Raw genomic sequence first — 17,000 nt, 5'->3', positions numbered from 1 at the left:
CCGCGGTCCTGAGACGTGATGCAGGCCCCAGGGCAAGGCTAGGGCTTGTGTGGGGAGCAGGATGGAGAGGCAACCCCCAGACTGTACCAGGTGTTCTTTAATGACAGTTCAAGGGGCCAATTAAACAGCAAACAGCTTGGCAAGGCCCTGGGGTGTGGTGTGGGCATGTGCGCCCTGTGCCAGCCTGGCCCCAGCACAGCCCCTTTCTCCAGTGACTCCTGGTATAGTCAACAGCTTCTGGCCCAGGCCTGGGCCCCGAGAAGCCTGGAGTCCTCTGCTGGGTGTACAGCTGCCCTGCAGGCTCCGTGAAGCATCTATGAGCCCAGCCCAGGCCTGGCTCTAAAAGAAGTCCGAAGCTTTGCGCCGGGCAGGGAGCTGCAGCAGGTTGTCCGTGATGGAGGCCGGGTCCTGCGTGAGAGGGGTGTGTGTGGCAGAGCCAGGCGCCGGTGTGCTTGTTGGGGTCTGCAGCCCACTGGCCGGGGTCTTGAGGTGGGTGGAGCGTGCTGGGGATGGTGTGTAGCTGGCCCGCAGGGCCCGGTCTGTGTACTTGCTGGCCGTCCTGCTCACAAGACGCTGTAGGGCTGGGGACATGGCTGGGCTCAGGCCTTTGGGGGTGAGGCTGGGGTGGAGGAATGGGCGAGATAGGCAGGGTTAGGTGGGCTGACAGCTGCCGGCAGCAGGGCCTCCCTCGGCTCCCAGGAAGAGCCTGGGCAGAGACACAGTCACTCTGAGCTGAGGAGGACAGCACTGCCAGCATGGCGGCAAATGCAGGGGATCCCTGAGGTTAAACAGCAGCGCTCAGGCCAAGCCTGAGGTCAAACAGCAGCGCTGCCCTTGGCTGTGGGGGCTGGGGTGGACCCCCAGGCCTCTGAGAGTTGGAGTCCTCATCCCTCTGCAAGGGGAACGATGACTCTCTCCACAGGGCTGATGAAAACTCCCAGCAGAACCATACGCCTGAAGATGCCTCTTAGGGACGGGCCAAAGAGGACGTGGAGGAAAGGGAAGATGGAGGAGGCCTCTCATCCTGTCCATGTGCGGCCACGCTCTGGATAGAGGAGCTGCCACAGTACCCACTGCAGAATCCCGCAGACCTGCCCTGGACTCTGCCGCGTGGGCCATGCCTCCACACGGTCAGGGCAGGGGCCGAACAGGAGCAGGCCAGAGCCACCCTCGCACTTCCCCACCAGCCAGGCGGCCCCTCACCTGGCCAGATTCTCCGTCACTCTCCGCAAGGCTTCCTGCTTCTTGGCCCGGTTCTTGGCAGCGGCCTCATTGGCCATCTTCAGCCCCAGCCGCTCCCTGCGGCCTGGCTCCAGGATCTACAAGGTAGCAGGCGTGTGGGTAGCTGTGCCAGGCCTGCCACACGCCAGGCAGCCCCTCACACACAAAGCCACTGTGGTGGGTGCCAGCCTCTTTGTTGCCTACAAAACCCCCACAACCCACCATCACCTCCCACTAAAAGCCCCTGGAAAGCCCCAAACCCCGCCTGACCTGCCCAGGGCCCAAAACTCCTCACTTGTCTTCGTGTGCCTCCCAAAGCCATGACCTCTGACAATCTCTCAGGAAAAAGAGGTGTTTTAATGTTTCCCTGATTATCAGAGTGAACATCTCTGTCTTTATCGGCGCTCTGTATTTTGGGCGCTTCCCCGTGTGTCTGTGGCCTATTTTGCTCTCAAGGGGGGGCTCATTTTCCTTTTCTGCTGCTGTCACTCAGAAGGCCCTTGTCAAGACCTCGTGTCAAGTCAACTGCGCTATGCTGTGTACTTTTTTCAGTCATTTGCATTTGTTTCATTTATAACATTTTCTGCTGTATTTGTTATTTTCATTTGTGATTTCTTCCTTTGCTTTTCTATTTAGAAAGTCCCTCCTAACTTAAGATTAGACTACAGGCTGGGAGTGGTGGCTCACACCTGGAACCTCAGCACTTTGGGAGGCCAAGGTGGGAGGATAACTTGAGCTCAGGCGTTGGAGACCAGCCTGAGCAACACGACGAGACCTCATTTCTACACACACACACACACACACACACACACACACACACACACACACACACAAAATTAGCTGGGCATGGTGGTGTGTGCTGTTAGTCCCAGCTACACAGGAGGCTGAGGCTGGAGGGTCACTTGAGCCCAGGAGCTCAGTGTTACAATGAGCTATGATTGCACCACTATTCTCCAGCCTGGGCAACAGAGTGAAATCCTATCTGTTAGAAAAAAAAAAAAAAGGGCGAGGCGCAGTGGCTCACGCCTGTAATCTCAGCACTTTGGGAGGCTGAGGTGGGTGGATCACGAGGTCAGGAGTTCGAAACCAGTCTGGCCAAGGAGTTCGAGACCAGTCTGGCCAACATGGCAAAACCCCATCTCTACTAAAAATAAGCCGGGCGTGGTGGCACACGCCTGTAGTCCCAGTTACTTGGGAGGTTGAGGCAGGAGAATCACTCGAACCCAGGAGGCAGAGGTTAAAGTGAGCCAAGATCGTGCCGCCGCAATCCAGCCTGGGCGACAGAGTGAGAATCCATGTAAAAAAAAAAAAAAAATCAAACTACATATTTGCCACTATTTTCTTCTGGTTGTTTTATGGTTATTGTTTTTACATGTAACCTTTTCACCTTTCCAGAATGTATGCTGCTACACATCCTAAGGACCCAGCTCCCTTCATTTCTAAATACTCTGCTATTCAGTGCAATTTGAGTTGCCATCTTTATCGGGCCCTAAATGCTGACTTGGATCATGGTTTGTTTCAGAATTTCTCTTTTTACTGTTGGCCTGGAGACTCGGGAAGCAGCGGCGGGCATACCTCGGAAGCACCTCAGCCCTTGCCTTGCGCTCTCACATTTGACAGCACGGCATCCTCTTCATTATCCCTCTTGCACGTTTGCCTTGGTTATCCTTGTGTCCCAGACAATTTAGAACCAAGGTAACCAGAACCTCTCCCCATGTTTTGTCTGGATGTGGGTTACCTCTACTAAGTATTCTGGGGAAAGGCCCGCAGTGGTATGGGAGGCCTGTTGTATCTGACCCAGCCCACGAGGAGCCTCCCCTGGTCTGTGCCGGGCCTCACACACTCCACCCTGACCAGTCCTACAACACCAGGCTTCAGCCGTGTAATCCAGCGTGCCCCAATCATGTTCTGTAACCAGGGGCCTTCTTTGCAAGCACACAGCCACGTTCCATGGCCCTCAGGCCTGCAGAGCTCCTGACGTGTCTGTGACCATCCTGCCTGATTCATGAACAGCACCCGGCCTCCAGGATCCAGAGGGCCCAAGCCACTCCCTGCCTTGGTGTCTCAGCCCTTACACCCCCAAATCCCTCTGTGACAGGTCCATCCACCCACACCTGCCTTCGGCACCCTGGCATTCAGAAAAGCCAGCACTCTGCCCATCAGCAGCTGGGGGCCGATCCCAGTGCTCAGTCCTGAGCCACAGGCACTCAGGGCTCCAGAGGTGTCCACCTCGGTCACACACGGTTCCCCCATCACCACAACCCACCTTAAAAGCTGGGCCCGGTGTCCTGTCCACGTAGGGGGTTTCCGACCCTTCAACTCTCAAGGGTGTGTTCTCAACCTCCCCCCAGGTCATCATCGGGGACTCGTTCACACCTGCAGACAAAGAGCCCCAAACCACCTCAGGCCAGAGGACTCCCCACCACCCTCCCCTCCAGTCACAGCCTGTTCACCCAATGTGCATCCCAGCTAATATGAAGGCAGGCAGCTAGCCCTCTCTCCTTCCCCAGGACTCTGGAACCCTGGCACCTCCATCCTCCGAAAGGGAAATGCCAAGCTCCCAGCAGGCCCGAGGCAGGCTCAAGGCCCTACAGCCATGTGCTTAGCCTACGAGCCTCTGGGAGGTCTCCCCCAGCCATGCAGGAGGAGACACTCAGGCCTTCCAGGGCTCCCAAACCTCCTAGAACCCTGGGCAAACCTGTGATGCCTTCACATGCCCTGGCCTGTGACACAGCACCAGCACCCAAGAGCACAGAGGCCAGAGTGCAGGAGGGGCACCCACGCATGCCATGGGACCACCTGAGTTTCACCTGACCCGAGGTGCCGGGCCTCCCTCTCTGCAGTGCTAGGTAGACTTACACTCATAAGCACTGTACACACACCCCCACCCGCTGACATCACACTAAGGACCAGGACAGGACACGTCATCCCAGTACATCTCGGGCCAGGTCTGCCTGAGAGTCCAGCCCGCCCACGGCCCCAAGCAGCCTGGACACCTGGCCTCTAGGGCCTTGTACAGACAGGAGACCAGGTCCCTGAGTTACACAAGGTGTGGGGCAGGCCAGATGGAGGCCAGGAGTGGCCAGGGCCAACTGAGAAGCCCACCTCCCCCAGGGAGTCCCAGCAGTAGACCCACTTGCCAGTGGGCACTTTTCTCACCAGGGGCAGGAGAAGGAGTAGCAACAAATCCAAATCCACCCACTCGAGGGGACTCCTGGGGGATCAGCTCCTTGCCATCGGGGCCCACCTTGCCCTGTTTGTGCTGGAACAAGCACAGAGGCTGGCATCAGGGGAACCGCAGCCCACGCTCAACAGCTGGCTGGTGGGCAAACACGTGGGAACATGCTGGAAACACTTCCTCTCCTCAGGGCAAGGCTGGGGCTCTGGGGCTGGCAGCCTTCTTGGAGAAAGAGAGGGAGGGCCCCTGCCCCAACCCCCCAAAAGACCTTGAGGGCCTGTCAAAGTGGGCACCCAAGCAAGGGAAGCCCCTCCTCCCATCCAGGGAGGTGCCAGGGCCTCAGCTCGAGCTGCGCCTATCCCAGCAACTCCAGAGGATGCTGACACCAGGCCCCTGCAGGGGGCAATGCTGATGACAGGACTTCTGCTCTAGTCTCTTCCTGACTTCCCCACTTCAACCCCGTGACTGCCACAGTCACCGTCAGAAAGTATCTACTCGTCTTGCTCCCAGACTCAAAAAGCCTTTGCTCTCTGCCAACCCAGGGCCTGTCCCACCCCAGCCACCCCCTGGGGCTGGGCTCCCTCTGCGGCTCTCTGGCTTCCCTGCCCGGTGTGTGGGCATGCAGCTGCCAGCCTGGGCTCACTCCCAGCAGCCCCTTTTCTCTCTTGCCCCTGCCATCAAGGGAGCTGGCACAGATCTGGACCTACAGAACGAGTGTGACCAAGGCAGTGTTCAATGGAAGCCCACTGGGGCCGAGGAAAGACTCAGGATCCTGCCGCACAGGGCCCCAGATGGTTCCACTCACTAGCTCTGGCAAGCTCAAAGAGATGGGAGAGATCATGCCTGCCCCCAGGCAGCCCTGCCCAGCCTGGCCCATGCGGCCCTGCTGACCCGCCTGCTCACCTGGGCATTGAGGGCGGCTGCCTGCTGGAGCTGGCACCTGCTCAAGGCTTGGCTGAAGGGGTCCCTAAGGAAGCGCGTGTTCTTATGTACCACCTGCCGGGGCTTCTTAAACAGCTGCTCCTCGTCAGGGACACCTGGCAGACAAAGCAAAGGTAGCAGCAGGTGTTAGAAGGGCAGCAGCCTAAGGAGCATGAGGAGCTTGCTTCTCGGCCAAGTCACTCCCAGATGAACAGAAGCATTGAGCAGAACGCAGGCCCCAGTGCCGCTGGAGAGGGCCTCACTCACTGCTGACCTCACACAGACCTGTCCACCCTTAGACAGACCCCTCAGAGGCTTAAACTGCAAGGGGGCACGGCCATACACACCTGGAAGGCTGCTCCAAACACAGCCAGACACACGCAGCTCTACCCAACACCTCCCCATCTGGCTGCCAGGCCTGCCGCTTACCCTCTGGATAGTACATAAGGGAATTCTTGGCCTTGTACTTCCAGGTCTCCACACCGGCCTGGCTGCTCTCGATGGCCTGGTGCTCTGCTGACGGGAGTTCGAGATTATCTTTCTGCCTCTGCAATCACATGGGGAAAAGTGATGGTCAGAGATGCCCCTGGCCATTGTACCCACGGCCCTGGGGCTCCCCCAACCACCAGAGGGTGCCTACGCCTATGTGACACCCCAGACCCCAGAGACACCTTCTCAAACTCCTCCTCAGCCTGGTAGAGCCAAGCGTGGCGTGCCCGGCTCCTCTCCTTGGCCACCTCCATGATCTCCTGGAAGGAGGCATTGTCCTCACTCGTGTAGCGGCTCAGGAAGACATCTAGGCTGGGCAGTGGCTCCTTCTCCTCCTCCTCTCCAGCCTCTCCTGCGTAGGGGTTGCGGGAGGAGGAACACAGCACCCTTTGCAGTCAGGAAAGAGGAGGACACCCAGGCCCAGGAATCACAGCTCCCAACATGCAGGGCTGGAATCCTCTCCCCTGGTCCTGGCTTCTGCCCATGAAAGCCCACACTGCCAAGGACTCCCCATGGGGCAGAATCCACCCACCCTGACTGCCCAGAGAGCCCTCAGGTGGTACCCTACAGATGCAGGGCCAGCTCCGCTCATGTGCTGGATGCCGCGGGAATTACGTGGTCTGATTCAGACTGGAGGGAGCAATACAGGTGTTAGAGCAAGAGCTCGTGATCACAGGCAGGCTCCTCCCCCACCAAAGTGGTGCCAGGCCTGTGGGTGCTAGGCCTCCAAATCCCCAGGGCTCTCCCTCACTCCCTAGGATTTCCTTCCCTTACCCACTCTTCGCTTCCCGGTACCTGTACTACAGGTGGGTGGTCATCGCCTAATCATCCTGACCTGAGAGCCAGCCCCAATTCCAGGGATCTCATATGACCTAGTCCTCTGGATGGGGCCTCACAGGTGCTAAGTCACAACCCCAAACACCCCCACACCAACCCCGCCACCATGGAAAGTGGCACTCCCACTGAAGTGGTGCCCTGGTGCTGCGTGTGGTGGTGCAAACTTCAGTGGGGCCACCTGGAGAGCTCTGCCTTCAAGTCTAGCGACAGTCCTGACCACCTGCTACACGTGAGGCTATGCACAAGGCACGGTGGCTACAAGTTCAAGACCCATGGGATGAGAACAGGGGTCAGAGAGATAAGAAGTGAAACCCCATTCATCTCAGAGAGATACGAAGTGAAACCCTGACCATCTCTGAGACCTGCAGAAGTGACTGCCTTTTTGAGTCTGTTTCCTCACCTGTAAACGTGATGATGGTTCCTACCACTTAGGTTCTGAAAAGGATTCCTATATTTACTGGCATGTAGGTGTACAGGTATTGAAAATCTGCAAATTGGCTAGGCCTGATGGCTCACACTTGTAATCCTAGCACTTTGGGAGGCCAAGGTGGGAGGATCACTTGAGCTCAGGAGTTTAAGACCAGCCTGGGCAACATAATGAAACCTCATCTCTATAGGAAAAAAAAAAGGGGGGGCGGGGTGGGGGGAAGAAAAAAATCTACAAATTGTCCTGTGACACACAAGCTACATTTCAACAGAAAATCAAGTTTCAAGGACTGTGTTAATGGCCAAAAAAGCTGGATTGTAAAGCAAAAAATATCACGTTTGTGCAAACACACAACACATCTGTGCTATTCCAGCACACTGGAGTCTAGAAACTGATAGGAAAGAGCGTCTCATTTGTCTATACACGCACTGACATTCTACTACTGATGAGAAGAGGGCCTGACCATGCAGAAGTCCCATGGCGTGCAGAACACTTGCATTCAACAGGACTCGGAGTGCCCTTTCCTAAACGGACTCCCCCATCAAGTCACGATGTTACCATATAGAGCTGTGTGTCCCAGCAAACATGCTGAAGATGCCAACTCTTTCATCTGTTCCATGTGTATCTGTGCAAGACCCACAACACCATGTATGCTGTTCCCAACACAGAGCATACAGATGAAAGCAAAACAAAGCTTCTGCTCTTGTGCAAGGGATGCCAATTAGGGAAAGAGACCATAAACAGAAATGCCTTTAAAATGTTATGTCTTGGCCAGGCGCGGTGGCTCACACCTGTAATCCCAGCACTCTGGGGGGGCCAAGGCAGGCAGATCACCTGAGGTCAGGAGTTCAAGACCAGCCGGGCCAACATGGCAAAACCCTGTCTCTGCTAAAAAATACAAAAATTAGCCAGGAGTGGTGGCGGGCGCCTGTAATCCCTGCTATTTGGGAGGCTAAGGCAGGGAGAATTGCTTGAACCTGGGAGGTGGAGGTTGCAGTGAGCTGGGATCACACCATTGCACTCCAGCCTGGGTGACAGGGCGAGACTCCGTGTCAAAAAATAAAAAATAAAATGAAATAAAATAAAATGTCTTGTGATGAAAAACCAAAGCCAGGCTGGAAGCCACAGAGCACCAGTGGTGTTGTGACTTTAAAATGGCAGGTCAAGAAAGGTTTCTCTGAACAGGTAACACCTATGCAGAGATCTATAGGAAGAAAAGCAGTGAGCCATGCAGTTATCTGGGAAGTGACCAACATGAAGGAAACAAGTGGAGAGGCCCTGAGGCATCTTCAGGATAGTGACAAAAGGGGCCTTCCAACATCCATGAAGCCCACAAGGCAGGGCTGGAACACAGCAGAAAAGCCAGCAAGAGCTGGTGAGAGTCCCATTTCACAGAAGCGAGCCACGTGTGGGAGAGGGACCCAGATGTTCTACCACTTAGACCAATGTCCTTTGACTTCACAGGCTGCTATTTACGCAAGACCCCTCAGGAACAAGATGTGGCCTGCAGCCCCCTGGACCACCCCCTCAGGGCCTCACAGGCTAAGATTCCCAGGCAATCCTGACCATGTGACTTAAAGAGGGCACCGTCACTCACCATCCTCCAGGCCTCGGCCGCGGGGCCTGGGCTTGTTGCCCACGACTCCAGTGCCTGCATGCACGTCAGGGGTTTCAAACGTGGCTGGAGTCACATCTAGGGGAAGAGAGGGGGCTAAGAATTAGAGTGAGCCTGAAGCAACAGTTCAGCAGGCTTTCCCCTCTCCGCCACCCACGGGGTCCTCATACAGGGTGGTGGGGGCTCCCGGGACATCTTGCCCAAGGCAGAGCCAAACTTGATGGCAATCTGGCGCATCCGTTCCAAGTCTCCACTCTCCTCGGCTTCCAGGTACTCCTTCTGTGCCTGGAGCTTCTCCACATCAGGAAAGAAATCCCTTTGGATGACCGTCTGGAGGCCCTGCAAGGAGAGATCAGAATGAAAGTCAGAGGCCGGGCGCGGTGGCTCATGCCTGTAATCCCAACACTTTGGGAGGCCAAGGGAGGTGGATCACGAGGTCAGGAGTTCAAGACCAGCCTGGCCAACATGGTGAAACCCCGTCTCTACTAAAAATACAAAAATTAGCCGGGCGTGGTGGCAGGCGCCTGTAATCCCAGCTACTTGGGAGGCTGAGGCAGAAGAATCGCTTAAACCCGGGAGGCGGAAGTTGCAGTGAGCCAAAATCGCGCCCCTGCACTCCAGCCTGGGCAACAGAGTGAGACCGTCTAAAAAAAAAAAAAAAAAAAGAAAAAAAAAAGAAAGTTGGAGCTGCAGTCTGGGCGCTCCTGCCTCACAGGTCCACTGCTGTAGATGCTAAGGCACTTGCTGAACCTCCTTCAAATTCTACTTCCCCAATGACTGGGGCTGGCTTGAGGGAGCTTGAGGGCACTTTCTAGCGAGGTTGAGCATCCCATATGGTAGCCATGCTGCAACCTCTAACATTACTAAACACTCTTCTGATGTCCGTGAAACCCTTCTCTCTCGCCCTTGCTAACTGGTCATTCTCATTCTCCATTGCTGGCTCCCCACAAGCCAGACCAATGTGGGTGTTGTCACTTTCATTCCACACATGACTTTCTATTTCCAATCTAAACCTTTTCTCTGGCGGCATGGTGGCTCACGCCTGTAATGCCAGCACTTTGAGAGGCCAGGGCGGGAGGATCACCTGAGGTCAGGAGTTCGAGACCAGCCTGGCCAACATGGTGAAACCCCGTCACTACTAAAAATACAAAAATTAGCCGGGCGTGGTGGCGGGCACCTGTAGTCCCAGCCACTCGGCAGGCTGAGGCAGGAGAATGGCTTGAACCCAGGAGGCAGAGGTTGGTTGGTTACAGTGAGCCGAGATCGCACCACTGCACTCTAGCCTGGACGACGAGCGAGACTCCGTCTCAAAAAATAAAATAAAAATAAGCCTTTTTCCTGAGTAATTTCAGCCAGTCACTACCACCGGTTGAGATTCCCAACTCTGCACCTCCAGCCAGACCTTGCTCCCGAGCTGCATATCTGGGCACCCAACCGTCCGTTAAAGCCATTCATCTACATATCCCAAAAGGTGTCCCGAATTAAACAGGTCTAAAACCAAACTGACTTCCGCCAATCCCCGTTTCAGCTCCTCCTTCTGTGTGCGTGTGGTGGGGCGATGGAGGTCCACTCACTCGAGATGTTGTCACAACTGCGGTCTCTTTCCAGGAACCCCAGCATTCACACTTGCTGCCACTGCTCTTTAGAAAGCACTCTTTGCCACCATCCTTCCAGTTTGTCAAACTCCTACCCACAATTTAACAGAAAATCTTCTTTCCCTGACCCCCGTCCCATACAAAGAGAGCCGCTCCCTCTTTTCCCTGACAACACTGCTACAGCCTCTTCCACCACAGACGTCGTCCTCTGCCCTGTTTACTTGACTCGTGGGACCGTCCACACCCGGCTCCTCCACTTCCACGAGGAGACTGAGTGTCCAAGACCCGAGAGAGGGAACCCGAGGGGAGCTTGAAGCAGAGGAGGGGCCCAGAAGTCGCCGGCGTCCGCACCGAGGTCGTACCTCAATATACTCTTCCTCGTCCAGGACCTGCTGCTTGCTCGTCGCAGCCCCAGCCTCTCCCGCCTCGCGCTTCCTCGGGGGCCTGGACACGGCGGGAAGCAACAAGGACGAAGCTGATGCGCCTGGCGTCTCCATCGCTATCCCAGGAAAAAGATCGGGCCCTGCAGGCGTGTCACAGGGTGGAGGGGGGCGGGACTGCACCATTTGCGCAGGCGCCTCCAATAGTTGGCCAATGGAAAAGCTGTGGCTCTAGAAAGCCAGCCCGCGCTCCGTACTGACGTCACTATAAATGCTAGACTTTATTGAAGATGTAGTCCTTGCCCTGCCCTGCGCTATTCATGCTTGTCAATGCTGTGAACACGAGGGGGTGCTGTGGAGGTGGCTGAGGGGATGTTATGGGGCGTGTTCACGCGAGAAATTCTGGCTTTGCAGGCCTTAGAATTCTAATTTCCCACAAGTAAGAACTATGTATACTTCGAGATTATTCTACAAAAATACACACCAGGAAATTTACTTATATAGGAGTTTCAAGCTTTATGCAAGAAAAGGGCCTTAAAACAATTTTTCTTTTTTTTTTGAGACGGAGTTTCGCTCTTGTTGCCCAGGCTGGAGTGCAATGGCACGATCTCGGCTCACCGGAGTTCCCGGGTTCAAGGGATTCCCCTGCCTCAGCCTCCCGAGTAGCTGGGATTACAGGCATGGGCCACCACGCCTGGCTAATTTTGCATTTTTAGTAGAGACAGGGTTTCTCCATGTTGGTTAGGCTGGTCTCTGGATTACAGCCGTGAGCCACCGCGCCCGGCCAAAACAATCTTTTTTTTATATATATAGTTATCTAACAGAAGATAAAAGAAAGAACAAGACAGTAGTTCAATTAAGAAATGTCTAAAGATTATTCTGTAATCCCAGCACTTTGAGAGGCCAAGACGGGCGGATCACCTGAGGTCAGGAGTTCTAGACCAGCTTGGCCAACAAGATGAAACCCCATCTCTACTAAAAACACAAAAAAATTAGCTGGGCATGGTGGTGGACGCCTGTAATCCCAGCTACTCGGGAGGCTGAGGCTGGAGAATTGCTTGAACCCAGGAGGCAGAGGTTGCAGTGAGCTGAGATTGCGCCATTGCACTCCAGCCTGGGTAACAAGAGCGAAACTGTCAAAAAAAAAAAAAAAAAAAAGATTATTGGGCCCCCAAATGCCAGAGTGGGCTTCCCAGAAGAGGAATAATTCTCATTCAAGGCCAGGCATGGTGGCTCACACCTGTAACCTCAGCACTTTGGGAGGCTCAGGCAGGTGGATCACTTGAAGTCAGGAGTTTGAGACCAGCCTGGCCAATATGGTGAAACCCCAACTCTACCAAAAAAAAAAAAAAAAATTAGCTGGGCATGCTGGTAGGTGCCTGTAGTCCCAGCTACTCGGGAGGCTGAGGCAGGAGAATCACTCGAACCCAGGAGGTGGAAACTGCAGTGAGTAGAGATCGTGCCACTGCACTACAGCCTGGGTGACAGAGTGAAACTCTGTCAAAAAAAAAAAAAAAAAATTAACATTCAAGTGGACCAGAAAATTGCCTCGGCATTTTTAAGGAATTTCTTCCCAAACGGAAGACGTGAATTATGTTGGACAAATAAATTCTGCCCTGGAACAATTTAATACAATTTTGCTTTTGCAACATACAGGGATACCTTCATTCACTGAAGTGCAGCGTGCTGCTGCTGCCCTTGTAGAAGTGACAGTGCAATGGGGAAGACAGAGACACTTGTTAGATCATCACACAAACAGGTGTAAAATTGCAGCTGTGTCCGTCCAAGAAAAGCGTTTGTACTTGGAGAATCTTGACCTAGTTTGCAAGGTCAGAGAAGTTTCCCCAGGCAGAAAGTGATTGCAGATTCAAAAGACGAACAAACCGGCAATGGTCAGGCGGGAAGAGCATGTGCAAAGGCCTAGTGGTGGGAGGGAGCAAGGCAAGTTCTAAAGAAGCCCTTTGGAAATGCAGAGTGCAGTGAGGTCTGAAAGGATGCCAGAGAGGCAGGGCCAGGCTGCACAGGGCCTTGTGGGGTATGGTGAGGTGGTTTGTCTTTATTCTGAATTGAAGGGGCAGGCCAGGCACAGTGGCTCATGCCTATAATCCCAGCACTTTGGAAGGCCTAGGCCGGTGGATCGTTTGAGGTCAGAAGTTTGAGACCAGCATGGCCAACGTGGCAAGACCTCATCTCTACAAAAACCTTTTCAGGTTAGCCAGGTGTGGTGGTGCCCACCTGTGGTCCTAGCTACTCAGAAGGCTGATGGGGGAGGATCACTTGAGCCCAGGAGCTGGAGATTATAGTTAGCCATGATTGCACCACTGCACTCCAGCTTGGGTGATGGAGCGAGACCTTGTCTCAGACCAAACAACCGACAAACAAAAAAGCAGAGCAATTGTGGTGCGGGTGGACAAGACTGGAGACAGTTGCAGGGGTCAAGGTGAGAGGTGACGGTGGCTTACATCAGACTGGTGCAGTCAGAGCTGGAGAGATTCTGGGATTTATTGATTTATTGATAAACAGTAAAATTGACTTCCTGTCAGCCTGGGTATAGTGGATGATCAGGAGAGAGAGAGGGGTCCGGGGACCAGTTTCGGGTGGGCGGCTAGCTCTCTGGCTCATGTGCCTGGTTTGCACAGAAGAGCTGTGGACAAGGTGACCTTAAGGAGTCTGTGGGCTTCAAGGGGACAGCTGGAGATAAATACCTGGCTCAGGGGAAGTGCCTGGCTTGAGATTTGTAAATGTGGCAGAAAGATGGGAATTGGAATCTGAGGGTAAAAGATAAACTGGGAAGAGGGTGAAGATGAGAAGCAAGAGCCTGGGTGTGAGCCTGAAGGATGCCTATGTTAACAGCCTGCTGTGGGGGGTCAGCCTGCCAAGGAGCAGCTAGAGCTCAAGGAGCAAATTCAGGAGAGCAATACAGCCACTGAGCCCCGGAAGGTGGCACTCCACAAGCTCTGATCCGGGCTCCCGACACAATGACAGATGGCCATTCAACCAAGGAACGCAAGGGGCCTGGAGCCCGCGAGATGCAAGTGTCCCCATCTGCAAGGGAGCTGACTGGGACATGCGCATGTCCACAGGTAGTCTGTTCAGTCCCCAACAGCAAGACCAGGGTTCAGGGAGAAGGGTTTTGTGACAACCAGCAGTGTGCATGCTAGGGGTGGAGGTGGGGATGCTGGGGACACCCAGCAGTGTCAGGGCAGTTCTGACTGGGGACACCATGCTTGCTTGGTGTTATCCAAGCTGGCCAGTCTTGGGGTGTCTGGGGAGCTGCAGCCCTGGCTTCTGCAGTTCTGCTTTTAGAGATGGACTTCATCTCTTGCAGGTAGAATGGCCCCATTCCCTGCAGGGCCTGTAAGGAGACAGAATGTGGTGCTCAAGCCAGCTGAGGGGGATGTGAGATGCTTTGGACCCACTGTAGGGCCTTCCTGGGGAATCTAAGGCTTCTTTCCACTGTGCCTTTTGCCATGGGCCAGGATAAAGAAGGGGAGGGCAGGCATCTTCCCAGGCAGCAGGGGCGGGGTCTCCCCAATCCAACCTCCTCTTGCCCTACCCTAAGATGGCACAGATTGCTGTGAGGGAGGCCGACCCCACAGCATGAAAACCCCAGGAGCAAGCAGGGGACCCCCACCCATGGGCAGGTTCACAGTAGCCTGGAGGCCAGGGCTGGATCCCAGGGGTCCAAGGCCACCATCTGTGGAGCAGTCCCTCTGCTGGGGAGCACCCTGGTGCAGAGACTGAGGCCTCGCTAAGCTGTGCTCCTCTCAAAGACAGCTGTACCCTAAATACCCCCTCGCTGGGAAGGAAGGAGAAGGGACAGCTCCTTGTTGGGTGTGGGAGTGGAGCCAAGGTGGACTTGAGACTCTGGGCGGCTTCTGTGGTATCTGAAGTTGCTTGTTTCTCAGTATCAGCGCGAGGCTGTAAGGTGAAGGGACTGGGGAGGGGCTCCTGGAATCGCTCCTGCGACCTTCTTATTCTACAGGTCCAGATACCAAGACCCAGCCCAGGGCCTGGGAAGCCTGCAACCCCAGGACTGCACAGACACGAACCCCATCCCCCCTCCGGCTGGGGGAGGACGGGCCAGGTCAAGTTGGGTCAATGTCCACATTGAGAAGAGGGAGGCCAGCATGTCCCAGGGTGTGGAGAGACGCTCCACTGCGGAGGATTCTGGGTCCCGTGTTGATACGGAGTGGTTCCCCTCCTGGGGTGGAGTTAGTGTCTCTTGGGGGGTGGGGGGGGTGAGGAAGCTGCTGTATGCCCCAGCCCACCCCCAAGGGACTCGCCACTCCCACTGCCGTGGAACACCAAGCACCGGGGGCCCGTCCCCAGCGCCACGGCAGCACGAGCTGCAGGAGGCAAGGGCTGTGGAGACGGGCGGAGGCGGCGGGTGTACTCTCCCAGCTCCTTTTTGGGTAGACCTGTCTTCTCTCAGCGCTAACTCCAAAGATCCCAAAAAGGGTGGCCGAGCCCAGGGGCAGCTCCTAGAGTCATCAGCAGCTCCCCTTGGGGGACTTCTTGACGCCGGGCAGGAGCCTCGCGGAAGCCGACGCGCGCTTCTGGTGTCGCCATTTGGCCCGGCGGTTCTTGAACCAGACCTGGGGATGGGAGGAATGCTCAGCCCTAGCCCCAGGTCCCGCGTCCCACCGGCTCCCGAGGGTCCCACAGGGACCGAGAGAGGAGCTTCGCGACAGGGGTGTGGGCGGACGGCGCTGTAGAGCCGACACCCGGCCACGGCTGCGAGCCCCCTGCCCTTATTCGCTGCGGACAGACTCGGTGGGTCTGGACGCGAGATGGGAACCCCCTTCGTACCCGCCCCAGCCTCCAGCTGGCGGCGACCAGGACGCTCCTTCTTGGGTTCCGGGCTCTTCTGAATTTCCCAAATTCTGGATGTGAACGCGCGCCTCTTTCGTCATCAGGGGAAAGTGTAAAACAAAAAAGTAGCCCTCCCGTCCCTTTCCCGCGGCACCTCCCTGCTCTCACCCGCTCCTCATACCCCTGGACGCCCAGCGCCGTCCAGGGACCTCCTCCCTCCGGCGCGCCAGGGCGGGGCTTGGGTCGAGGCGGTCTTTGCAAAGGGCGCCCGCCCGCCGGGACCCCAGTCCAGTGTAGCCGCGGCCCGCGCGCTCTGGGAAGAGGCTGGGCGGGGCACCCACCTCCACGCGCTCCTCGCGAAGGTGGATGCTGCCGGCCAGGCGCTCGCGCGTGCTCACGTCAGGATACTGGTTCTGCACGAAAAGCGCCTCAAGCGCCTGCAGCTGCTCCTCGCTGAAGATGGTGCGGTGGCGCCGCGTGCGCCGCTGAGAACCCGGGCCGACCGCGCCCGGGAGCGCCCCGGAACCTCCGGCTGGCGCACCCAGAGACAAGGGCACCGCCGGTCCCAGCCTCAGCGGCCACGCCAGACGAGCGCCTGCGGAGCGAGGGCGCGGTGAGGCGCGGGGCTGGGGCCAAGTTCGGCACCCACCGCGCCGCGCCCCGGGCTCCCCAGCCGGGCCCCGCGCTCCGCTCCGCGCCCACTCACCCAGCCCGGCGGCCGCCTCTGGGGGCCCGCAGGGCGCCGCGCGGGGGCCGCAGCAGCAGCAGCAGGCGCAGGGCGCAGCCTCGGGAGCCCCGGGCTCCTCTGGCTCCGCGGGGCTCTGGCGACCGGCAGGCTGCGGTGGGCAGGCGGCCCGGGACGGGGTACTCCGCTCGGGCAGGCTGGAGAGGATGTGCTCGATGGAGAAGGGGCAGGGCCGCCCGGAAACCCGGCGGCTCGCCGCGCCCGCCATGCCCGGCCCGGCTGGGCGGCCGCCGCCGCGGGAATATATACGTCGAGGGGGGAGCGCGCAGTAATCCCCGGGCCGGTCGCCCGGTCCACGCGGGTTAATCCCGCAGCGCCGGCCGCGAAGGCGCTAATCCTCGACTGCGGCGGCCCTGCCTCGGCGCGCGGGGGCCAGGGGCGCTGCGGGGAGGGCGCCCTGTGCCCCCCAACCCGCCCCGCGTCCTCCTGTCCCACCGGGGCCCGCCGCTCAAGCCGGCAGGGCGACCGGCGGGGAAGGGGCGGAGGGCCGCCTCCCCGCCGCCCGCGGGGCCTGGCAGCCAGTCGGAGGGCGCCCCGACCCTGGCAGCCCCCCAGAGCGCGGCGGTGCCTCCTGGCCCAACCTCTGGTGGCTCCCCCTCGTTCGGCCAGGCCTGATTCCTCGTCCCCTCTGGGGCCCTACTGTGGCGGCTCAGCACGCCTGGAGAAGCCCAGCCTAGCCGCCCACCCGAAGCTCCTGGACCGCAGCCTCCATGGGGCCCAACACCACCGGCACCCCCATGATCCCGCCGTGCTCGGGTCCCGAACCTGCCCGCCACC

At 57.3% G+C, this 17,000-nt stretch overlaps 2 protein-coding genes across 2 annotated transcripts; both read right to left on the bottom strand.

The window, feature by feature from the left end:
* Positions 1-79: 79 nt before the first annotated feature.
* ESS2 (ess-2 splicing factor homolog) lies at positions 80-10,856 on the bottom strand. The gene is made up of 10 exons (XM_055253631.2): positions 10,646-10,856; positions 8,859-9,027; positions 8,671-8,766; positions 5,992-6,161; positions 5,750-5,867; positions 5,303-5,436; positions 4,381-4,483; positions 3,488-3,597; positions 1,204-1,319; positions 80-619 (listed from the first exon to the last, which is right to left on the bottom strand). Exons 1-10 carry the CDS (start codon positions 10,847-10,849, stop codon positions 340-342), a joined length of 1,500 nt encoding a protein of 499 aa, XP_055109606.2. The 5' UTR covers positions 10,850-10,856; the 3' UTR covers positions 80-339.
* A 2,291-nt stretch (positions 10,857-13,147) lies between these two features.
* GSC2 (goosecoid homeobox 2) lies at positions 13,148-16,440 on the bottom strand. The gene is made up of 3 exons (XM_055253671.2): positions 16,185-16,440; positions 15,820-16,073; positions 13,148-15,261 (listed from the first exon to the last, which is right to left on the bottom strand). Exons 1-3 carry the CDS (start codon positions 16,429-16,431, stop codon positions 15,157-15,159), a joined length of 606 nt encoding a protein of 201 aa, XP_055109646.1. The 5' UTR covers positions 16,432-16,440; the 3' UTR covers positions 13,148-15,156.
* Between the last annotated feature and the right edge of the window lie 560 nt (positions 16,441-17,000).

Source organism: Symphalangus syndactylus, chromosome 18 (genome assembly GCF_028878055.3).
Source record: "Symphalangus syndactylus isolate Jambi chromosome 18, NHGRI_mSymSyn1-v2.1_pri, whole genome shotgun sequence".
Taxonomy (NCBI): Eukaryota; Metazoa; Chordata; class Mammalia; order Primates; family Hylobatidae; genus Symphalangus; species Symphalangus syndactylus.
This window is presented reverse-complemented; position numbering and strand designations above follow the sequence as displayed.

Excerpts from the sequence above, each read along its gene's own strand:
- ESS2 (XM_055253631.2), bottom strand. The coding sequence starts at position 10,849 with ATGGTGCAGTCCCGCCCCCCTCCACCCTGTGACACGCCTGCAGGGCCC. Across the intron at positions 6,162-8,670 it reads CGGCCGAGGCCTGGAGGATG|GAGAGGCTGGAGAGGAGGAG; the intron begins GTGAGTGACGGT and ends ACCCCTACGCAG. Across the intron at positions 5,437-5,749 it reads CCTTATGTACTATCCAGAGG|GTGTCCCTGACGAGGAGCAG; the intron begins GTAAGCGGCAGG and ends TTTGTCTGCCAG.
- GSC2 (XM_055253671.2), bottom strand. The coding sequence starts at position 16,431 with ATGGCGGGCGCGGCGAGCCGCCGGGTTTCCGGGCGGCCCTGCCCCTTC. Across the intron at positions 16,074-16,184 it reads AGAGGCGGCCGCCGGGCTGG|GCGCTCGTCTGGCGTGGCCG; the intron begins GTGAGTGGGCGC and ends CTCGCTCCGCAG. Across the intron at positions 15,262-15,819 it reads TTCGCGAGGAGCGCGTGGAG|GTCTGGTTCAAGAACCGCCG; the intron begins GTGGGTGCCCCG and ends TCCCATCCCCAG.